The sequence below is a fragment of the Dermochelys coriacea genome, chromosome 1, assembly GCF_009764565.3.
Source record: "Dermochelys coriacea isolate rDerCor1 chromosome 1, rDerCor1.pri.v4, whole genome shotgun sequence".
Taxonomy (NCBI): domain Eukaryota; kingdom Metazoa; phylum Chordata; order Testudines; family Dermochelyidae; genus Dermochelys; species Dermochelys coriacea.
The window spans coordinates 170346-194885 of record NC_050068.2 but is presented as its reverse complement, the minus strand read 5'-3'; the positions used below and the strand labels follow the sequence as shown (position 1 = coordinate 194885).

Here is a 24540-nt window from a genome sequence, read left to right as displayed (position 1 = left end):
CAGATTATGTTAATAATGTCACAAGAGAGGGGTGGAGTTCAGGCTAGAAAGGGCCTGGGACCTGGCCATGTGCGGGGGGAGAGGGGGCTGAGGGCCCTGGGGAATGGGCCATGGGTATGGAGCCTCTTTGGGCCCAATCAATGTGGTCAGGAATGCAGGGAATAGGGTTGCCAGGCATCCAGTTTTCAACTGGAATGCTCGGTCGAAAATGGACTCTGGCAGCTCAGGTTGGCTCCGCTGACTGGGCCATTAAAAGTCCTGTTGGTTGTGCAGCAAGGGCCTGGGGCTAAGGCAGGCTCCCTGCCTGCCCTAGCTCCATGCGGCTCCTGGAAGCGGCCGCCAGGTCCTTGCAGCCCCATGGTGCATGGGCAGCCAAGGAGGCTCTGTGTGCTGTCCCCGCCCCAGTGCCGGCTCTGCAGCTCTCATTGGTCAGGAACTGTGACCAATAGGAGCTGCGGGGGCAGTGCCTGTAGGCACAAGGGGAGCCTAGGGGCCACAGGGGCCTGGCGGCCACTTCCTGAGAGCTTCAGTAAGCGCTGCCGTGACCCTGCATCCTGAACTCCCTCCTGCACCCAAACTCTCTCCCAGAGTCTGCACCCTCCCAACATCCCAACACCCTGCTCCAGCCCTGAGCCCCCTCCTGCACCCCAAACCCCTCATCCCTGACCCCATCCCAAAGCCCACACCCCCAGCCCTCACCCCCGCCCTGCACCCTTGGCTGAGCAGGGAGGGGAGGGATAGTAGAAACAGGGGAGGGGGAAGGCTGAAGAGAGAGGTGGGTGGTCGGGCTGCCCTTCTGTGGATCTGATGAGCATGCTGTACAGTAACACTGACAGGTGTTACATCCCCCCATACCCTCTGTCTGCAGCTGACTGAGCATCACCCTGGGGAAGCTCCCTTCCCCCCACCCATCCCCACACCTGGCCAGGGCGCCAAGGGCTCTTACCTGTGTCCTTGTGCAGAGAGAAGAGAGGGGGCGAGTTCCCCGAGACAATGTGGTACGTCACCTTCCCGTGAGGGCCCTCGTCCTTATCGTGGGCCATGACACGCAGCACGGCAGTGCCCGGCATGCTCTGTGTACTGATGCTGGCTGCGTACTCCAGCGGGTAGAATGCCGGACGGTTATCATTCACATCCTCCAGGAAAACCTTCACGTACACCATGGAGTTCAGACCGCCCTGGAGGAGGACAGGACCAGGCATAACTCTGCCCAGGGCTGGGCTGCTGGGAGGCCCTCATTGCCCTGGGGGGATGGGATGACAGGGATAACCTTCTGAACAGTACTAGGCTGGGGGCATAACTCCCTCCTCCACCCAATTGCTCACTCCCCGTTTGCCCATCCCCCCCTTCCTCATCACTCAGCACCCCCCATTGGCCCATCCCCCGTTTTCCTCATCACTCAGCACCCCCCGGGGCCCAGCTGCCCCTGCCCCATCGCTCAGCACCCCCCGGGGCCCAGCTGCCCCTGCACCATTGCTCAGTTCCATCCCATCTTTCCCCATCATCCCATGACCCCCTTCCTTCATTACTCAGCCTCCTTCCCCATGGGCCCATCCCCCATCACTCACCCCTTCCCCCCATCCTGCTTTCATCAGCGCTCACCCCATCAACAGCAGTGACAGTAAAGTCATAGGCGGTGGCCCCCTCGTCGCGGTCCAGGCCCTGCACTGTGCACAGCTGCCCAGTGTGCTCATCAATGCTGAACTGTGTGGGGACAACGCTGCCGATGCCAGAGCCGATGGAGTAGGAGAGGGAGCCGAAGGGACCACTGTCTGCATCTGTGGCCGTGATCTGGTGGAAAGGCTCTATGTCAGTGGGAGCAGCAGTGGAGCTGGAGTCCAGCAGCCAGGCCCAGCTCCCCCGGCCATCCCAAGGGCAGCTCAAGACCTTCTGCACTAGGAGGCAGGATGGCAGCAGTTAGTGGGCTAAGCTAGGACTCGGGAAACCCGGGTCCAATTCCATGCACCACCAAAGTCTGTCTGTGTGACCATAGGCGAATGACAGCTTCTCTGGGCTGCCGTTCCTGTCTATACAGTGGGGATGCTGCACAGGGGTTCAGGAGGGTAAACACTTTACAGATACTGAGGCACTCAAATATTCCACCTAGGATTTGTAAATTGATACCCCCCCAGTAGATGATCAGAGCAGCTACTCTGCTCAGTGCAGTGTTCTTTAAGGGATGGTGGGAGCACTTCTCTTCCTGCAAACTGGAGGCAGGGGGCTCAGACAGAGGCACTCTCCCCTTGCAGTCAGTGCTCGCCCCAGCACTTGGGGGTGCTGCAGGAAATGGGGTGGGGACCCAGTAACGGGAATTTCTGCCCTCAGTCAGAGCTGGCCCCACTGCAGCAATAAGGGATGCTGTGCTGCTGGAGGTGCCATGGGTCAGGCTGTTACTACTCATGTTCTCAGTTTAGATGGCCTCCCTGTTTCTGATGCCAATTGTTGTGCTGTCCAGGCCCCAGATGGTCTTGGGATTTGCCCCAGGAAAGGCCACTGGGCAGAGAGGCTGAGCTCCACAGATTTACCCCAGTGTCCTTGCCCAAGCCCAGCCTGAAGGATGCGAGCCTATCCCACAATGCTGAACAGGCTGGCACTCACCTGCTGCTTTCCCTGCTACCCTCAGCCTTTCCATGGAGCCTGTGTTTCCCAGGACCCTCCCTCCCCCTCAGCCAGCCTCATCAGCACGCACCCTCTCCTGGGAATGGGAAAGGAAACCAGAGATGCTGCAGGGCTAGCAGCTAGCCTGGACTTGCTCCTCACCTTCCACTGAGCAGCCAGCACCTCCCACTGCCCTCTCCCACTGGACATCCCCCTGCAGCACTGCTGGGGGGCCTGGTGCTGCAGGCGGGGCCCAGAGGTCCTCTTCTTGGTTTCTTTGCAAGTGACCCAACTTCAAGGGGGACAGGAGAGTCACCCTTATTCTCAGCACCCCACTGTTCTCTCTGGGACATAGCGGCTGGAAACATCCCTCCAGCACCTCAGGATCCCATCCTGCTGTCAGGGCCCCAAATGCCAGCACTCCCAGACCTCTGGCCTTGGCTGCAGTGAAGAGCTGACTGTTACAGGCTTAAGGGACAGGCTGAGCTGCAGGCCAGCACACCCTGCCCACCTGCTCCCAGCTGGGCTACAGCACAACTTCCAGAAAGACTCCTTGGTGCTGAGCTTCTCTGTGGCAGGGACAGGAGAGGAGCCCTGGTCCTGCCAACTGCTGGGCCCTGAAAGAAGGCGAAGGGGCAGAGGTAGCCAGCATTGCCAGAGCATCAGGGGCACCAGGGGGTTCAGACCCTGCTCCTTGAACCCAGGGCTCCTGGCCCAATATCCTGGGCTCTCCTTTGTGTGGGGAGGCTTCCCCAAGATCCCTCCAGTTCCCTGCAGCTCCAGGTCAGCCACTAATGGCTCCTTTCCCAAGAACATCCCCTCCGGGGGATGCTGCCCAGGGATCATCCCCCGCTGTGAGCTCGGAGGGGAGAACACAGCCTGGAAAAGGAGGCAGCTGGGACAGGCCCGGGTGAAGTGAAGTTCACGCTCCATTGCTGCAGCTCCTCCCCACACTGGGGCTGGGGCCTCAGCTCCCTTGAGCAAGCAGCACAGGAACATAGATGAGCGCCAGGGAAAGGGCCCAGCTGGGAGCCGCAAACAGCTCTTAGGAGCCTCCTAACCTGGGTCACACGTCAGCCCCTCAGGCAGCTCAGGCCCCAGCAGCAATTTCACCACTGCCTCTCCTGCTGGGAGGCTAAGACTAGAGTAACAGGGAGCCCCTGCCCAGCACTCTTGCCCCACTCCCTACAGAGCTGCTTGAGGCCACCTCCCACCAGCCGCGGCTCCCAGCCCACTCCCTACAGTGCCCCTTGCTGCACCCTCCCTCCAAAACCTGAGTTCCTGCCCTACTCCTCACAGTGCCCCCACCACCTCTCCTGCCATTCACCCTAGAACACCTCTTGGTGGGAGAGGAGGGGACTGGAGTATCCAGGAGCTCCCACAACGGCCAGCACTCCTGCCTGACTCCCTACAGGCCCCCCTACTGAGAGAGACTTGCACTGGAATAGTCAAGCACTTCCCCACATCATGAGCCTGGTTCCTTGGAGCCCTGTGTGCATTTCATAGGGAACTCATTCCCTCCCATCTTACTCCCCTTGCCCCTCCAGCTGCTGGAAGTAGCCCCATGTAACATGCAACTATCCCCTTCTCCTGCCACCAGCTACAGAATCCATGGAGCTGCAGGCATCATGAGCTCTGGAGCAGCCATCCATCTTCCTCCCCCTTTCCACTCCTGTTTTTCCTGTTTCTCCACTCCCTTGTTCTTTTGTTTTGTCCATCCTCAGAGACTGGAGGGACTGGACATAAAGCAAGAAGCTCCTGGAGCAAAGCGACTCCCAGCAGCAGAGTATGGCAGGCTGGGTGAGGGGCATGGGGGATGAGTGGGCAGAGCACAGCAGGCTGTGAGAAGGGGTGACATGGCCAGTTGGATTTGGGGAGATTACATGGCAGGCTGATGTATTGGGCAGAGGTCCAGCTGCTTCAGTGAGGGCAAAAGTGAGGCACAGTATGAGCCAGTCTGAGCACTTGCGTCACCTGGAGAATCCCACCCTGTGACTCCTGCATCCAGCCCAGAATGCCTGGCTGAGTCAGAACAAGTCTTTTAGCAAAACTATCCACTAGCCATTTACTGATTTTAAGTGAGGGAGAATCCATCATGCCCCAGGGCAAGCTGTCTAAGGTTAATTACCCTGATGAAAATCTTCAGTTGATTTCCAGTATGAATTTGTCTGGCTTCAGCTCTCAGCCATTGCATCTTGTTTAGCCTTCGTATGGGAGCTTAAAGAGCTGCCTGCTCTCAGAAATCTCTTCCCCATGCATGTATTTGTAGACTGTGATCAAGACACTTCTAAATAGACTGAGCTCCTTTAGGGCTTGGCTACACTTACATTTTATAGCACGCTAACTTGCTGCCTCAGGGGTGTGAAAAATCACCCCCCTGAGCGCAGCAAGTCAGAGCGCTTTAAAGCGCTAGTGTAAACAAACTCCAAGCCTGGGAGAGCTCGCACTTCAAAGCGCTGCCTCAAGTGCTGCCTCGGGACTGCTCCTGGGACAGCACTTTGAAGTTTCCAGTGTGGCCATACCCTATAAGGCAGGTTTTCCAGACTTCAGCTGCTCATTCTTGTACCTCTTTTCTGAAGCCCAGAACAGGACACAGTATTCAGTAACTGTCTCACTCACGACACCTGCCGATGTCATACCACCTACCTACCCCTACTCAATATTCACCTGCTTGTTAGAGTGAAGGAGTAGCACCATAATAGCAAATGTTGAGAGTTGCTTATTGTTAACAGCCAAGTTTTCTAAGTGCTATAAAATCCACATGCTGACTCAGACTGCTTATAAAGTGCTCTGCCTCAGTGGGGTTCTGGGGTGGGTCAGTGAGCCAAATTTGGGGCTGTTTACCAAGGGGTTCCCAACATAGAACTGCCCTTACAAAATCATGTGATATCAACATGTTAGGGTTTTAATTGTTAATATTTGAAATGCTTTAAAACCCACATGCACAGGGAGGTTGCCTTGACAACTGGTACGTTGCAGCATGAAGGCAGATTTTGTGGTGCAAACTGGTCATTTCATCGATAGTTTCAGATGTACAGTCCCTTCCCCAAAATGAGTTGCTTATAATTTTCAAAATGCATATGTAAATTGCCTTAAAACTGTGGTGCCATATCAGGAGCTGGAGTAGAGCTTGTGGTGCAAATGTGGAGACATTTGAGCAAGGGTTCCCAAGAAACAGCTACTAACAAAATGAGCTTCTTTTAAGTTTCAAAGTGCTCTAAAAGCCACATGCATAGGGAGCTTGTTGGTATTCCACAACAGAAACTGGGGTAGACTGTGAGGGGGCGAGGAAGAGAATGGGTCAGTTCACACCTCTCAGAGCTCAGGTGTCATTTCCATGGGATGGTCTCAGGTTTGTGCAGAATCCCTTCCCTGTTAGCCCCCAAAGGAGAGTAGGGCATCTGCAATGTGCCTCCCCTCCCCTTGGGCCTCCAGCTGATAAATGAACCCCTCACAGCCCCTTGGTTACCACTTTCCCTCTGCACAGCCACTCCAGCCCTACTGGGGCCAGGATCAATCATAGAATCATAGAATCATAGAATATCAGGGTTGGAAGGGACCCCAGAAGGTCATCTAGTCCAACCCCCTGCTCAAAGCAGGACCAAGTCCCAGTTAAATCATCCTAGCCAGGGCTTTGTCAAGCCTGACCTTAAAAACCTCTAAGGAAGGAGATTCTACCACCTCCCTAGGTAACGCATTCCAGTGTTTCACCACCCTCTTAGTGAAAAAGTTTTTCCTAATATCCAACCTAAACCTCCCCCATTGCAACTTGAGACCATTACTCCTCGTTCTGTCATCTGCTACCATTGAGAACAGTCTAGAGCCATCCTCTTTGAAACCCCCTTTCAGGTAGTTGAAAGCAGCTATCAAATCCCCCCTCATTCTTCTCTTCTGCAGACTAAACAATCCCAGCTCCCTCAGCCTCTCCTCATAAGTCATGTGCTCTAGACCCCTAATCATTTTTGTTGCCCTTCGCTGTACTCTTTCCAATTTATCCACATCCTTCTTGTAGTGTGGGGCCCAAAACTGGACACAGTACTCCAGATGAGGCCTCACCAGTGTCGAATAGAGGGGAACGATCACGTCCCTCGATCTGCTCGCTATGCCCCTACTTATACATCCCAAAATGCCATTGGCCTTCTTGGCAACAAGGGCACACTGCTGACTCATATCCAGCTTCTCGTCCACTGTCACCCCTAGGTCCTTTTCCGCAGAACTGCTGCCGAGCCATTCGGTCCCTAGTCTGTAGCGGTGCATTGGATTCTTCCATCCTAAGTGCAGGACCCTGCACTTATCCTTATTGAACCTCATTAGATTTCTTTGGCCCAATCTTCCAATTTGTCTAGGTCCTTCTGTATCCTATCCCTCCCCTCCAGCGTATCTACCACTCCTCCCAGTTTAGTATCATCCGCAAATTTGCTGAGAGTGCAATCCACACCATCCTCCAGATCATTTATGAAGATATTGAACAAAACGGGCCCCAGGACCGACCCCTGGGGCACTCCACTTGACACCGGCTGCCAACTAGACATGGAGCCATTGATCACTACCCGTTGAGCCCGACAATCTAGCCAGCTTTCTACCCACCTTAGAGTGCATTCATCCAGCCCATACTTCCTTAACTTGCTGACAAGAATGCTGTGGGAGACCGTGTCAAAAGCTTTGCTAAAGTCAAGAAACAATACATCCACTGCTTTCCCTTCATCCACAGAACCAGTAATCTCATCATAAAAGGCGATTAGATTAGTCAGGCATGACCTTCCCTTGGTGAATCCATGCTGACTGTTCCTGATCACTTTCCTCTCCTCTAAGTGTTTCAGGATTGATTCTTTGAGGACCTGCTCCATGATTTTTCCAGGGACTGAGGTGAGGCTGACCGGCCTGTAGTTCCCAGGATCCTCCTTCTTCCCTTTTTTAAAGATGGGCACTACATTAGCCTTTTTCCAGTCATCCGGGACTTCCCCTGTTCGCCACGAGTTTTCAAAGATAATGGCCAAGGGCTCTGCAATCACAGCCGCCAATTCCCTCAGCACTCTCGGATGCAATTCGTCCGGCCCCATGGACTTGTGCACGTCCAGCTTTTCTAAATAGTCCCTAACCACCTCTATCTCTACAGAGGGCTGGCCATCTCTTCCCCATTTTGTGATGCCCAGCACAGCAGTCTGGGAGCTGACCTTGTTAGTGAAAACAGAGGCAAAAAAAGCATTGAGTACATTAGCTTTTTCCACATCCTCTGTCACTAGCTTGCCTCCCTCATTCAGTAAGGGGCCCACACTTTCCTTGGCTTTCTTCTTGTTGCCAACATACCTGAAGAAACCCTTCTTGTTACTCTTGACATCTCTTGCTAGCTGCAGCTCCAGGTGCGATTTGGCCCTCCTGATATCTTTCCTACATGCCCGAGCAATATTTTTATACTCTTCCCTGGTCATATGTCCAACCTTCCACTTCTTGTAAGCTTCTTTTTTATGTTTAAGATCCGCTAAGATTTCACCATTAAGCCAAGCTGGTCGCCTGCCATATTTACTATTCTTTCGACTCATCGGGATGGTTTGTCTCTGTAACCTCAACAGGGATTCCTTGAAATACAGCCAGCTCTCCTGGACTCCCTTCACTTTCATGTTAGTCCCCCAGGGGATCCTGGCCATCTGTTCCCTGAGGGAGTCAAAGTCTGCTTTCCTGAAGTCCAGGGTCCGTATCCTGCTGCTTACCTTTCTTCCCTGCGTCAGGATGACCAGGTGGAGGGCAGAGCTGCTAGCCAAGCGGTGGTGCAGCATGCCCACAAAGTCCCCTCATTCCTACACCTCACAGATGCCCCTTAACACAGAGTAAGGGTAACTGGTGGGGCCTCGTGCCCTTCTAGCATAATACAGCTTGGCACACATCCAGTGGATTAAATGCTATCTAAATGAGCAATCATAGCACACAGGACTAGATCGCTGCATCCAGAGTCCTGCTATTACAGCTAACTTCATCACATAATCCTGTTCATAAATTTATCAAGCTGTATTTTAAAATTAGTTAGGTTGTTTGCCCCTGCTACTCCTATTGGGAGGTTGTTCCAGAACCATAGTCCTCTGGTGGTTAGAACCCTTCTTCTAATTTCCAGCCTAAATGTATTCATGCCAGTTTATACCCATCCTCATAAAGTGTGTGGGTTTCTAGTAGGGTCCTGAAGGGATTGGTTCCTGGCCCTATGGTATTTAACATTTTTCTCAGAAAAACAGAAGAAAGTGTAGGCATTATTGTTACATTTACAGCAGATGACACAAAGATTGGGGGAGTGGTAAATAACAAAGAGGACTGGTCACTAATAAAGAGCAATCTGGATTATTTGGTAACCTGAGTGCAGGCAAACAATATGTCATACATCTAGCAATAAGGAATGCAGGCCATACTTACAGGATGGGGGATGTTATGCTGGGTAGCACTGACTCTGAAAAACATTTGGGGGTCCTGATCGATAATCAGTGACCACAACAAGTTCCCACTCCAATGTTATGGCTTAAAGGGCTAAGATGAGCTTTGGCTGTATAAACAGGAGATTACCACATTACCTACATAGGGAACAAAAGATTCTAGCACATGGGAAAGTGTTCTCTTGTATATTATTGAACCAAATCAAACTGGTTATAGGTGAAAAAGTGTAATAAGCAAGCAGGATTTAGACTGAAGAGATTTTGTGTAGATCACATCTTTACCTGGAGATGATTGACTAAGAAATGGCTCACCTACCAGAGAAGATTAGTCTTGAACTTCATAGATTTCAAGCTTTCAGCTGCATTCATAGAATCACTATGGAAGTTCTTGCAACAATATGGGCTTCCTAGAAAGATAGTGCCACTGGTAAAGATGTTATAGAAAGTTTCAAAATGCTGTGTAAGGACAGTAAGTGAAGAATGGATTAGTTTGATATCATCACTGGAGTAGAGCCGGGTTGCATTTTATCGCTTCTTCTTTTTTGCACTGTGGTAGATTACATGATGTGAAGAGAACATCAAAGGAAGATTCAAGAGTTTGTGGAGTAGAGCAAATATCTGACTTTGCAGATGACATTGTTCTGTTGGATTCAGATGGCAATGCCATGAAAAAGACTACTATCAATGTCATATGTGAGGATGCTAAAGTAGGATTCAAAATCAGCCAAAAGAAAATGAAAGTCATGATCACTGAAAGAGGAGTCAGCAATGATGGTACATATGTAACTGATGGGGAAGACTACAAACGCATTAATCAGGCCATATTGTAGGAGGGGGAGATTTTTTGGAGCTCAGAGCCCCATAACATGCCTAGACCACTGCCTGCAGTTGTTATGCTGTGACAAAGTGGAAATGTTCTTAATGTTTTGTCTGAATACTGCATGTGTGCCTCGGTTTCCCCTATGTGTTATTCAGGTATCTAGGTAGTGGGACAAGGGTGTGTGATCGTTGCAGAGACCCCTGTGACTGCCATCTGGCTGCCTGGGCACAGACAATCGCTAACACTCTGTAGCCTGGCAACTGATGGTCAGGGCCCATTCTCTGAAAGAATCAGCTGGAGGTGTTGGTGAACAAAGTAAGAGATGGAGGTCGGGTGTTCTGTTTGCTCGGGAAAGAGACAAAGGAAGAAAGAGAGCAGGTGTGCATGACTGAAGCTGGGCTGCTGGAACTGCTGCACAGTCTCCTGGCTGGAACCTGGGGGGAGAGCTCTCCCCCACCCCCAAGATGGACTTTGCTGTAACTTCCTGATTTCTGTGCTAACAAGATCTATTCTATGCTGTGTTCTAGACAACTAATCAACCATTCTGTTTTATCTCGCCGGCTGAGCGTCACTGCTAACTATGAAGTTTGGGGTACGTGTCCCCTTTGGGGGTGCGTAAGGCTTCCCCAGATGTCCTATCCAGGTTGACTCACTGTGTGGAACAGAGGTGCTGAATGGTCCAAGGTCAGACCCAAGGAGGCACTGAAGCAAAGGAGTCTTGCCCTAGTGAGAGTGTGCCCTGGGGGGGGGAGTCATGCTACAGAGGGTCCTGTCTGACTTCATTCAGGGCGGTTCCAGAGCACCCAGCCTGTGCACTCCGTGACATATGCTCGTCACTGAAAGGAGCTAGAAAGGCCATTTCTGAAGCCTTAGCACAACTAACAGATCAGGAGGGGAGGGGAAGTGAGTGACCACGAGGAGTAAACATGATCCTCTGCCCTCCTGACTTGAGCTTTTGCCGGAGCATGCGGTTTTGCAAGATTGAACGTCTGGCAATAGTTAAATATTGTTATGTGAAATACAGCTGGTTAACTGATAGAAAATTTCTTGCCTGATAGGCTGGAAAACTACAGGTTGGAAAACTCCACACTTAACTTAGCTTCTGCTCAGCAGTTGTTGTTTTTTGATGAACAAGCTGTGTAATACTAACAAATTGGATATAAAAAGAGGAAGAAATCTGAGACTGGTGGACACTTGAAGGTTTTGACACCTCTCAAGTTCCTCTGCAGATGGAAGGCTAGCCACTACACGTTTACAGTTATTCACTCAAGACCTCCTCAAGACCCTGAGTAAATATTAATCTGAGGGTAGTTTGGGGTGTTTAATTAACCTGTTGCAGATGTAAATGCTTGAGACTAAATAAAGTAAAGTGTTAAGTGAAAACACTCTTGTATTATACTGCTTGTGCCAACCATCTATTGGTCAGACAGCTGTGTCCCCATTGATTTATTTCCTGGCACCGCCTCGCCAAGAGTAAAAGTTACCAAGGGCTTTGGGTTCAGAAATCCCGGATAACAATATAGCTTGGAAGCACTGTCAGTGCTGATGGACAATTCCATAAGGAGATAAAAGCAAGAATTGGGAAGGCAAGTGGAGCTTCTTGAAGACTGGAAAATATTTGGAAAAATAATGAGGTTCACACACGAACCAAGAAAGTTATACCTGTACAATGTTATTGTGCTACCCACATTGTAGTATGTTTCTGAAACTTGGCAAATGCTAGAAGCCTGCAACAGGAAATTTAACACATTTCATCAGAGTTGCTTGCAGAGAATATTTCATGTCCACTGGTGGGAAAAATGTGGGTATCACAATAACAAGAGCCAGGGTGAGACCATGTGTTTGTGGGCAGGCTGCAGGTGTCAAGGAATTGAAACATAGTGGCACAGCACAAAGGCCCTAAGTTACAGGCCAGACAGTGACAGAATCCCTTATTTGTCTGCGAGGACCCCAAAATGTCACAAAAACCATTGAGAAAGTTGTCTTTGTCTTGGAAACCAACTATAATGGAGAAAGAAATGTGGCATTAACCAGACAGAGGTGGAAACACTGGTTTGCTTCATGTGTCACAAGGCACAAAAGCATCTAATCTAATCTAGCAGTCAAAGGCCTAACAGATCCAACAGCGGGAAGTTGAAGTTAGACAAATACACATTGGAAATAAGGCACAAACTTTTAACAGTGAGGGTAATTAACCAGGGGTGTGGTGGGGTGCAGAGTAAAATCACTGCACAGGTGCTGCTGGATCTTAGAGGGCAGGAACTGTGGGCTGCTGGGGTCTCCACCAGCTAGTGGCCCCATCTCTGCCGCTTCAGGCAGGACAACAAGAGCCTCCTGCAGATGCCACCCGCCCCCACATGCTGGGGCCTCTAACTAAGGGCACAGGAGAGAGGCCACCCTGGTGCAGCAGAGCCTAAATGGAGGGATGGGAGGATGAGGGCAGGGGGGCAGCTCCAGCAGGGTCAAGAATGAGGGAAGGAGACAGCCTGGAGCAGGGGGAGGAGAGAGGCATGGGGGCCAGGGCAGGACTGTGGGGACAAACACATCCAGCCTCCTCCACTCTCCTGCCCAAGGTCCCTTGAACAGGGCTCACACTAGCTGTGTGCTCACAAGTGGCTCAGGGCTTGACAGTAGCTGCTAAGGGCTGGGAGGTAGTGCAGCAGCATCTCTAGGGAAAAGCCTTCTCTGAACTCTCCAAGCCCCTGCCCACTTCTTCCTTGAGCACCTCCCCCAAACCTGCTCCAGGCACAGCTCTCCCTGCAAAGTCGGCATAAAGCAGGATCCTTCCTGGTGGCCATGGGGCCAGGCTGGGGGAATGCGAGGCATTTGGGAGGGGCTGCAGCAGCAGAGCCCCCTAATCCCCATTAATCCTGCACAGGGAGAGGGACCCAGGATTAGCTGGACGAGCCTCAGATTCCCACATTCCAGCAGGCAGGGCCCTGGATCAGGGTGACAGGTCACATGGCGCTCCCCCTTCCCCACTCCCACCCCACCATGCAGCAGGTGCCCTGACATAGCTGAGTCCCTGCAGGCCAAGGTCTCAAGCCCCTTGGGGTTCCCTCTGGTGCAATATGTACAGAGTGCTCCCCTGCCTCCAGTGCATCCATTACAAAATCAAATATATTGGAGAATAAGTCGGAGACTGTCCTCATGCTCCAGAATCAACGGAGCACCCCAAGCACCCCTCTGAATCTACTCCCGTTACCCTCCCCTGCACCGCTCTAGGTCTGCTTCCGTTACCCTCCCCTGCACTGCTCTGGGTCTACTCCCGTTACCCTCCCCTGCACCGCTCTGGGTCTGCTTCCATTACCCTTCCCTGCACCTCTCTGAGTCTATTCCCATTACCCTCCCCTGCACTGCTCTGGGTCTGCTTCCGTTACCCTCCCCTGCACCGCTCTGGGTCTGCTTCCGTTACCTTCCCCTTCACCCCTCTGAGTCTACTCCCGTTACCCTCCCCTGCACTGCTCTGGATCTGCTTCCGTTACCTTCCCCTGCACTGCTCTGAGTCTGCTTCCGTTACCCTCCCCTGCACCCCTCTGAGTCTACTCCCATTACCCTCCCCTGCACCGCTCTGGGTCTGCTCCCATTACCCTCCCCTGCGCTGCTCTGGGTCTGCTTCCGTTACCCTCCCCTGCACCCCTGTGGGTCTGCTCCCCTCTCTGCCCCTTGTACCATGCTGAGTCTGCTCCCACCACACACCCCGGCATCCCACTGGGTCTGCTCCTCTCTCCACCCCAACACCTAGCTGGCTCTGCCCCACCTTCCCCACCTCCAGCACAGCACTGGGTCTGCTTACCCCTCCCCCTAACACTGCCCTGGGTCTATTCTCCCCTTCCCTCCTTTGGCACTGTGCTGGTATTGTGCCCTCTCCCCCGGCCTCCAATCTAGGAAGGGCGACAGCACAGATGGGAATGATCAGAGTCTGGAGAGATTCCTGCCCAGGAAGCGAGTGACCGGCCCATGCCAGTTAGTGCCAGAGGGGATGGGATGGAGGGAGAGTCTACTCCCATTACCCTCCCCTGCACTGCTCTGGGTCTGCTTCCGTTACCCTCCCCTGCACCGCTCTGAGTCTTCTTCCATTACCCTCCCCTGCACAGCTCTGGGTCTACTCCCCTTACCTTCCCCTGCACCGCTCTGGGTCTGCTCCCATTACCCTCTCCTGCGCTGCTCTGGGTCTGCTTCCGTTACCCTCCCCTGCACCGCTCTGGGTCTGCTTCCGTTACCCTCCCCTGCACCCCTGTGGGTCTGCTCCCCTCTCTGCCCCTTGTACCATGCTGAGTCTGCTCCCACCACACACCCCGGCATCCCACTGGGTCTGCTCCTTTCTCCACCCCAACACCTAGCTGGCTCTGCCCCACCTTCCCCACCTCCAGCACAGCACTGGGTCTGCTTACCCCTCCCCCTAACACTGCCCTGGGTCTATTCTCCCCTTCCCTCCTTTGGCACTGTGCTGGTATTGTGCCCTCTCCCCCGGCCCCCAATCTAGGAAGGGCGACAGCACAGACGAGAATGATCAGAGTCTGGAGAGATTCCTGCCCAGGAAGCGAGTGACCGGCCCATGCCAGTTAGTGCCAGAGGGGATGGGATGGAGGGAGAGAAAATACTGGCTAGAATAGTGTCTGACTGGGGCACGTCCTATGTCACCCCAACCGCCACGCAGGAATGGGGGGAGGGTCACTGACACTGGCAGGGACCAAATTTATGCTCAGTCAAAGGAAATGTTTCTAACCCCAGTGCATAACTGGCCTGTGGAACTCACTGCCACCAGGTCCCCCTGGGCCAGGAGCTCAGCAGGAGCCAGGAATGTCCTGGCATCTCAGTGGCTAATGCATCCTGGCATTACATTATGGAGCCACAATATCAGTTACAGTTGATGGCAGTGCTGCCTATCAGGTGCTGGGCACTTGTTAACCAATGACCCCGTTCCCTACCACTAGATCTCAGAGTTTGTCCCTAAGTCCTCCTGCCACAGGAGAGAGCCCATCCCTAGCTGAGGATTTGAGGCAAATTAAATTCCTGGGGTAACCCCTGAATGCATTGACCCCCCCATTTCATTTCCATAGGGTGAATTTAGCCCTGACTGCCCATAGGGGGTGAGTCTTGCAGTTTCAGAGTGCTGCCAACTCCTATTCTATCACAAAACCTGTGAGGTTTGGGTTATTTTGAGCTTCTTTTTATCTCAGAATCATTGGGACGTAGGGGCAGGGCAGGGCCACTAATCTTTTTATGTCCTACAAGAGTGAATGGAGGCACAGACCGCATACATGGCTTTAACAGACTCTGCTAGTCAAAAACACTCCAGTCCCATGCACATGTGCACCAACATTGGGAACCTCACTGACTACAACACCTTGAAGAACCACAGCTACTGCAGGGTAAAGAACTGTTCCTTCCAACCAGGAGACTGAGAGAACAGCTCAGCCCTGGCCCCTGTCTTAAATGACAGCTGCCACTACATCACAGGATCTCTCAAACCAACAACTCTGAACAGCGGTTATGTGCCTGCTGGAATCGCTCCACTGGATATTAGGAGAGTGGTGACAAACAAAATAGAATGATTACAACAGGTTGGCGATACCAGACATCCATTCTATGGCCACACAGCAGCAGTTAGCTGCCTGAAATCACAGAGAAGCATCCTAACTGGAACAGAACTGCTTACAGAATTATCAGTGGCTACATGACTGGAAATGTGGCACACACAGTCTGAAAACAAGGATGTCAAATGGCACACTGACATTGCCAAATGCCTTCCGCAGGTACAGAGAACCGTCAACCTGGAGATGTTTAAAATCACCTCTGAACAAGAGCTGGAAGGCCAAAAGTCCATATGCGGAAGTGGGGCTATTCCAGAGACCTAGACACATGTGACCGGGGTGAAAGACAAACCATGGAACATCTGTTGGTCTTCCAGTTCCTGGAGGAACCGTGCACCACAGAAGATCTCACCAGAACTCCAGACCAGACATAGCATGTGCCCAACACTGGAAAAAAACCTGATTGAGGTGGAAGGACACAAGAAGAAGAAGCCACATTAGTCGGTCTCCAGTCTCTAATGGAGCCACACCCAAATGCTTCAGAGGAAGGTGGTGTTGCCAATCTGAAGCATTCAAATAGTATGAGATTAGCCTGTTCTTTTTAAAAAATGTAATTTAAAAACAATCTGCTTTCTGGCTTTTTTAGCCTTTGTGGAAGCCACAGCCACCCATCCACCCACATGGCAAATTAAATTAAATGTTGGGAATTGCACAGCAATTAACATTGGAAGAACAATATCAAACCCCTCATACACATATAGGGCCTAAATTAACTATGAGTTCAGGGAAGGGAGCTGGGTACCACTGTAGGCAGCGCAACAGAGACCTCTGCTCAATGCCCAGCTGCAGGCAAAACAGAAAACAAGGTATATGAATGCATAAAGGATGGGATGAGAATAATACAGAGATTATTCTAATGCCCCTCTGTATCAATCAATGATGCATCCCCATCTGGACACTGCGTAGGACTAGTTCCGTATCTCACACAGGACAGTGCAGAGCCAGAGGGTGTCCCTGGGTAAAGTTGTGTAAGATAGTCTGAGCAATAAGGCTTTGGAGCTTACTGCCTCTCTTTGCTTATGTAATAAGTTGGTGTACCAAGTGCTCAGACAGTGGTTCTGTATGTTTTAGAACAAGGGTGGCCAACCTGAGCCTGAGAAGGAGCCAGAATTTACCAATGTACATTGCCAAAGAGCCACTGTAATACATCAGCACCCCCCCACGTCAGCTCCCCCCACCCACTCCCAGCACCTCCCACCCACTGGCAGCCCCGCTGATCAGCGCCTCCCCCTCCCTCCCCACACCTCCCAATCAGCTGTTTCGTGGCATGAAGGAGGCTCTGGGGGAGAGGGGGAGGAGCGAGGGCACTGAGGTAAGTGGGGAAGTGGGATACCGGGAGGAAGCACGAGCAGGAGCGCGCGAGAGGGGAGGGCTCCTGCCTCATACTGAGAAAGAGGGACGATCAGCGAGTTATCTCAAGTGCCTATACACAAATGCAAGAAGTCTGGGAAACAAGCAGGGAGAACTGGAAGTCCTGGCACAGTCAAGGAATTATGATGTGACTGGAATAACAGAGACTTGGTGGGATAACTCACATGACTGGAGTTCTGTCATGGATGGATATAAACTGTTCAGGAAGGACAGGCAGGGCAGAAAAGGTGGGGGAGTTGCATTGTATGTAAGGGAGCAGTATGACTGCTCAGAGTTCAAGTATAAAACTGCAGAAAAACCTGAGAGTCTCTGGATTAAGTTTAGAGGCGAGAGCAAAAGGGTGATGTCGTGGTGGGAGTCTGCTATAGACCACCGGACCAGGGGGATGAAGTGGACGAGGCTTTCTTCCGGCAATTCACGGAAGTTACTAGATCGCAGGCCCTGGTTCTCATGGGAGACTTCAATCACCCTGATATCTGCTGGGAGAGACACTAAACTGGGAGGAGAGGTAGATACGCTGGAGGATAGGGATAGGATACAGAGGGCCCTAGATAAATTAGAGGATTGGGCCAAAAGAAATCTGATGAGGTTCAACAAGGACAAGTGCAGAGTCCTGCACTTAGGATGGAAGAATCCCATGCACCGCTACAGACTAGGGACCGAATAGCTCGGCAGGAGTTCTGCAGAAAAGGACCTAGTGGTTACAGTGGACAAGAAGCTGGATATGAGTCAACAGTGTGCCCTTGTTGCCAAGAAGGCCAATGGCATTTTGGGATGTATAAGTAGGGGCATTGCCAGTAGATCGAGGGACGTGATCGTTCCCCTCTATTCGACATTGGTGAGGCCTCATCTGGAGTACTGTGTCGAGTTTTGGGCCCCACACTACAAGAAGGATGTGGAAAAATTGGAAAGAGTACAGCGGAGGGCAACAAAAATGATTAGCAAAAAGAAAAGGAGTACTTGTGGCACCTTAGAGACTAACAAATTTATTAGAGCATAAGCTTTTGTGAGCTACAGCTCACTTCATCAGATGCATTTGGTGGAAAAAACAGAGGGGAGATTGATATACACATACAGAGAACATGAAACATGTTTCATGTTTCAGGGCCTGTGGCAGAACCAGGGGCTGAGCAGTGAGCACCCCCGGCACATTGGAAAGTTGGTGCCTGTAGCTCCAGCCCCGGAGTCGGTGCCTACACAAGAAGCCGCACATTAACTTCTGAAGAGCCGTATGTGGCTCTGGAGCCACAGGTTGGCCACCCCTGTTTTAGAAGGACAACATTGTGGTCCCAAGTGGGAGTTGGGTCTCTGACTGGAGGGCATGATGGAAGCCCTTGAGGAATTCTGATGCCATAGGGTATGAGCAGACTGCGTATGACTATATCAGGGTGTGACACACAGATATCTCAGCAAGGTGGACTTTAAGGGTATTAAATGACAACTGTACATGTTTCAGGACCATCATATAGTCCAACCTCTTCCATATCAGGGACTCTGCTGGGTCATTGTCATTCCGAGCTACCCATATGCCCAATCAAGGAAGAAGGCCATACTGGGACGTGAAGGCAGTATGGGGACGTGAAGGCAGCTATAAAATATTACACACACACACACATATAACAAATGGAGAAAGGGGAAGCTGACAAGAATGAATATAGATTAGAAACTAGAAATTGCAGAAAATTGATAAGGGTAGCAAAAGGACACAAGGAGAAAGCTATGGCCAGCAGAGTTAAGGACAATAAGAAGGAGGTTTAAAAAAAAATATTAGGAACAAAAAGAATCCTAACAATGGCATTGGTTCATTATTAGATGAAAATGGTAGAATTATCAATAATAATGCAGAAAAGGCCAGAAGTGTTCAATACATATTTCTGTTCTCTATTTGGGGAAAAAACAGCTGATATAGTCATATCAAATGATAAAACTTGTCAGCAAGTGGCTGTATTTCCAGTGAAGTCCCACAAGGACTGATTCTTGGCCCTACACTAGTTAATATTTTTATCAATGACCTGGAAGAAATCATAAAATCATCAATGATAAAGTTTGCAGGTGACACCAAAATTGGGGGAGGTGTAACTAATGAAGAGCTCACTGATAGAAAGCGATGTATTGCTTGGTAATCTGGGTGCAAGAAAACAATATGCATTTTAATAAGGCTAAATGTAAATGTAAATATTTAGGAACAAAGACTGTAGATCATACTTACAGGATGAGGGATTCTATTCTGGGAAGCAGTGTCGATGCTAAAGCCAAAAGAGCTAATGCAATCCTGTGATGCATAAACAGGGGAATCTTGAATAGGAGGAGAGAGGTTATTATACCTCTATATTTGGCACTGGTGCGATCCCTGCTGGAATACTGTGTTCAGTTCTGGTGCTCACAATTCAAGAATGATGTTGGAGAGGGTTCAGAGAAGAGCCACAATAACGATTTAAGGATTAGGATAAACAGGGGAATCTTGAATAGGAGGAGAGACGTTATTATACCTCTATATTTGGAGTAATGGTCTCAAGGTGCAGTGGGGGAGGTTTAGGTTGGATATTAGGAAAAACTTTTTCACTAGGAGGGCGGTTAAGCACTGGAATGGGTTACCTAGGGAGGTGGTGGAATCTCCTTCCTTTGAGGTTTTTAAGATTAGGCTTGATAAAGCCCTGGCTGGGATGATTTAGTTGGGGATTGGTCCTGCTTTGAACAGGGGGTTTGGACTAGATGACCTCCTGAGGTCCCTTCCAACTGATATTCTATAATTCTATGATTAGATCACAGTCTATTAGTACCTACATGAGAAACAAATATTTAATACTGGGCTCTTCAGTCTAGCAGAGAAAGCTCTAACAAGATCCAATGGCTAGTTGAAACTAGACAAATTCAGACTGGAAATAAGGCATAATTTTTTAAGGGTGAAAGTAATTAACCATTGGAACAATTTGCCAAGGGTTGTGATGGATTCTCCATCTCTCACAATTTTTAAATCAAGATTGGATGTTTTTCTACAAGATCTGCTTTAGGAATTATTTTGGGGAAGTCCTACAGCCTGTGTTATACAGACTAGATGATCACAATGGTCTCTTCTGGCCCTGAAATCTATGGATCTGAGTCAATGATAAAAATGTTAAATAGCGAAGGGCCAAGAACTGATCCCTGTGGGACCCTACGAGAAACACACTGCCCAATGCTGACTCTCTATTTACAATGACATGTTGTGACCTATCAGTTAACCAGCTTTTAATCCATTTCATGTGTACAGGCAGTGGGGTGGGGGCTAAGCAGGGAAGCACTCTCTTCTGGCAGAAAGTGCGGGTGTGCAGTGCTAAGGGTGGAGTTGCCAACCTCTCCAGGATTATCCTGGAGTCTCCAGGAATTAAAGATTAATCTTTAATTAAAGATTATGTCAGATAATGAAATCTCCAGGAATGCATCCAATCAAAATTGGCAACCCTGTCTAGGGGGCGCTGCGCTACAGAGCGTGGGGGTGATGGGCTCAGTAGGGGTCATTCTCCCCTCTCAGTAAGTGCAGGTCCTTATGCCCCAGTGCAGTCCTACCATCTTTTACATGAGACATAAAACTGACCCTTCAGCTCCCAAGAGAAGATGTGAATCCAGGTGTCCTGGTGAAATCTAAACAGAGAGGGTTCAAGTTCCCCTGGTAGTTTCCATTTTGTAAATGATTCCTGCCTTCCAGTCTCAACCTGCAGAGCAGTGCGGCTGTACAGTTAACCATGTGTCTCCCAGAAAGGGTGGCTCTGTGTGAGTATGCAGAGCTGGTGAGGCCTTGGAGCTGAAAATGGCCTGGTTGAAGCAAACTGCCCCCACTCTGGGACAGGGGAGTGACTCCTTGGTTTATTTCCACCTCTGAAGTGACTGAGCTCCCTGTCCTGGTGGGGCCAGAGTTGAAGTTGCCAGCGCTGAGTCTGTCACAGTGACACCCTTTCACCCAGACAGGCCTCTGCAATGGAGAGCTGAGTACATGAATAATGGAGCAGCCAAGACAGGCACTGAATAGACCCTTCTCCAGAGCCCAGCATCCCACACCTGGGACTCAGATTTCAGAGCAAAGTGCTGACACTGATCTGGCAGCATAGGTCTATCTGTGCCTGAGGTGCACTTCAGGGGACCACCGACGTTTCAACCCTCGAACCCCATGCTCTGAGGCACTGGGGTTAGCAGTGACCATGAAGGGAGAGTGCTCCCGACTGAGCCCCCGCACTGCAGCACAAACCCCCTAATGCTGTGCTGGGGCACTGGGTCCAGCTCTGACTGCCAACGAAGAGCACCCCCTAGAGAGCCCCCACCATGCAGTTTCTGGGTCATTTCTGGAAGTTTCCCATTCAAGCTGTTATCCAGCCTGACCCTGCTGAAGCTGGGGTTTGAGAGTCTTTCATCATGAACTGCTGTGGCTAACACTGGCACAGAGCTGACTAGCAAACCAGAGGCTGGTGAGGGAGCTGCCTTCTGGGGAGAGGAAGAGGATGAGATTCTCGGAGACCCCTAGCTCTGTGTCAGGATAGGGGGAGCAGTCCTGTTCATCTCTGCCCTGGCTGTGCAGCAGAAGTGGAACTGGGGGCCAGGCAGGGGGAGATGTGGCTGAGGTTTTACATCCTGTCAGGATTAGAAACAAAGAAAACCTGTACTAAATCCAGGGAAAGCACCCAGTGCTGAGCAGATACAGGGAGGGAGAGGGTGCAGGGCACCATGGGGTTCCTATCCCCCCAAAAGTGCTGAGCAAGGACAGGGAGGGGGATTCATGGGGATAGGAGGGTGCCCATTTCCCCCCCAGGACTGGGAAGGTACAATGCGGGAGCAGGGCACTGTATGCGGGGGTTCCTTTGTCAATGTGTCAGATGCAGTGAGGGAGCCTACTTGTTTCCAGAAGCCCCAAAACATCAACATCACACCAAGCTCCCCAAACCCCAGTGTTGGTCCCACTCCTACCCCCAAAAAACAAGTGCTAGCACTGGCGCTTCCCTCCCTGCAACCCCTGGTGCAGGGGGTGAATTGGGGCAGGGACTGGACATGTCAGGGAGGGGGCGTGTCACCCTGTGCCCCTCTCAGGCTGGGCTCCACCTTTCTAGGCTCTCTTCCCTGTCACCAGCAGGCCCAGCCTGCAGGCAGGGAGCCCAGCTGGAACTCTGCCCCAGCTGAGTCTCTGCTGTGCACATGTTATGCTGTGGCTTGGCAAACATCTGGCTCTGGGCTCCCGCCCCTCCAAGTGACGGCTCTTGGTGGGAGAGGCGGGGAGGCTGGCGCCAGTGTGGTCAGCGATCCCACGCACAGCTCCTTCTGCCTGATTGCATGCCAGGCACTCTGCCCTCCCCAGCCCTGGCACAGCTGCTGACCAGCTAAATGCAGCCTGGGAGTGGCCACTGTTCTATTTCAGGAGTGGATTGTTTCTAGCTCCCGGCTACTACAGTGGGCTGTAGTGTGCTTGAGCCTTGGGGGAGGGAGAAGGGTCAGGGATCAGCCCCAGGAGCATCTGCACATGCGGCTGGGGTGAGGGGTTAGGTCCCTAGGCAGCATAGAGCATGGCCATCTGCACAGCCACTCGTACTGCCACTACACAGACTCACAGCTCTCATTCCCCACAGCCCCAGGCAGAAGCAGCACACACACAGGGACTTCCACCTGGCATCTCTGCCAGGTCCTAGACTCCCAGGCACAGCTAATCCAGAGCCAGTAGGCAGAAGGGTCCATGAAGCATTACGCTTTCTCATAGGGAGGGGCAAGGAATGGTGGGCAGCTTGAGACATCTAGGGGCCGGATCCAGGCAGAAACAGCTCAGGCGATGGACAGAGACAGGAGTACAGTATCCTGGCAGCTGAGCTGAGCCAATGCCAAGTGAGTTGCAAAGTGCCTGAAGGGCCAAGAAACCGATCACAGGTGCAGTGCTAAGGGGCAGAGTGTCTGGCACTGCAAGCTCCATGGGGCACTAGAAAGGTCAGCACAAAGTGAAGAAGGGATGGACCCTGCTCCAGGAGCCCCAGACAGACAATGGGGAGGGGTGGAAGCAAGTTCTTTATGGACACCACAGAAAGGGTGGGGATTCAGGAGGGAAACAAATGTGGAATGAATGTGGAGGTAAGCGGCACCACTCAGGATGGGCACTGAGAGGCTGTGGTCTCTCATGGGCAGGCAGGGGTTGGGGCCTGGTGGGTGTCTGCGAAGTGGGCCTGGCAGGTATGGAAATCCATGAATAGGGGCAATGCAGGGGAGCCGTGGAGACCACCGAGTGCAGAGCTGACTTGAGTGGCTCAGGATGGCACCACTGGCAGAGCAGCAGGTTGAAGAGGGAGTTGGGAGGGGACAGCAGTGGGGATGCTGTATGGGGCAGGGGCATTGCAGTGTCATGGGGCTGGAGAGGAGGAACACAGTGATTGAGCTGGAAGTGGTGAGGAATGCATGGGGCCAGGCGATGAGGATTCAAAGAGAATGTCTAGGTTATGAGCCTGAATGATGGAAAGGGTGGGAACAGGTAGGTGTTGCTGAGAATGACTGAGAATTGTTCAGGGGATTGGGGCTGGGTTTTTGCCATGCAGAGGTGAGGATGAGATGCCCAGGAGATATTAGCAGCAGGCCACAAAGCAGAATCTGACACATCAGAACAGAGATGGGAGTCATTGTGGGGTGATGAGCGTTGAGTCCCCTGGGACCCCCGGCAGAGAAGAGAGGGAGGACCCATCAACAAGGGGGACAGAGAGATAACAGGGGAGCCAAGAAGGGGTGGTGCAGGAAGCTTGAGAGGAGGGAGAAGAGACTTAAAAAGGAAAAGGCCATGAGAGGCCTTGGTGAGAGCGCTCTGTGAAATGAAGGGGGAGGGTCCAGCAAGGGGGAAGCAGCCACATACTCCATGGGGTGAGGAGAGTGTACAAGGGGATGGGGAGGGCAGCAGGGGTTGGGGTGGGAAAGGGGAGTATATGAGGAGGCATGGAATGTAGAAGAGGGCATAGCGGGAGTAGAGGAGGAAAGTATGGGAGGATGTGAGGGGGCTGAGGACTTGGGTGAGAGAGTGCAGGGAGTGTGTGAGGGAGCTGGAGGGTAGGATGTGTGAGGGGAGTATTCGGGGAAGCACGGGAGAGGAGCAGTGGGAATACATGGGGGCAGGGGGCTGGGCTATGTTGGGGGAAGGAAGTGTGTGAGGAGGAGGTAGGGCAGGAGGGCAGTGGGGGTTGGGGAGAGGAGTGTCTGAGGGGAAGGTGAGTGTGTCAGGGGGCTGGGAGGGGAGAATTTGGAGGGGGAAGTGTGTGATAGGGCTGAGGGTTGGATGTGGGAAGGGACCATATGGGGAAGTGTGGGAGGGCAATGGGGGTTGGGATGGGGGAATGTATGTGGGGGGCTGTATGAGGGAGACAGGAGGAGAACATGTAAGGGGGTGGAGGAGGGTAATTTATGAGGGGAGGAGAGTGTGAGGGACATGGGGAGGGGAGTGTCTGAGGGGATGGGGAGCTTGTCAAAGGGGTTGGGATGGGGGAGGAAGGGGAATATATGAGGGGTGGGGAGTGTGTGAGGAGGAGGGGAATGTATGAACAGGACAGGAAGGGAGGTGTGAGAGAGCTGGAGATGGGGTGGAGGTGGCGTGGAGAGGGAAGAGGAGCGTGTGAGGGGACTAGGGATGGGGTGGGGAGCATGTGAGGGGGCTGGAGATTGGGGTGTGGGGGAGGGAGCATAGTACAGGGTGGGGAGAGGAGCGTGTGAGGGGGCTGGGGCCTCTCCGCTGCAGTGGAAAAGCTGCTGCAGCTCC

General features: G+C 51.8%; 1 protein-coding gene across 2 annotated transcripts in view; it reads right to left on the bottom strand.

The window, feature by feature from the left end:
- Positions 1-24540, bottom strand: part of DCHS1 (dachsous cadherin-related 1) — a 118958-nt gene that overhangs the window by 79368 nt on the left and 15050 nt on the right. For both annotated transcript variants that reach the window (XM_038421431.2, XM_043503948.1), the window contains 2 exons: positions 1603-1791; positions 947-1178 (listed from right to left, as the gene is read on the bottom strand). In XM_038421431.2, coding sequence (XP_038277359.1) covers positions 947-1178; positions 1603-1791 — 421 coding nt within the window. The remainder of the gene's footprint in view (positions 1-946; positions 1179-1602; positions 1792-24540) is intronic.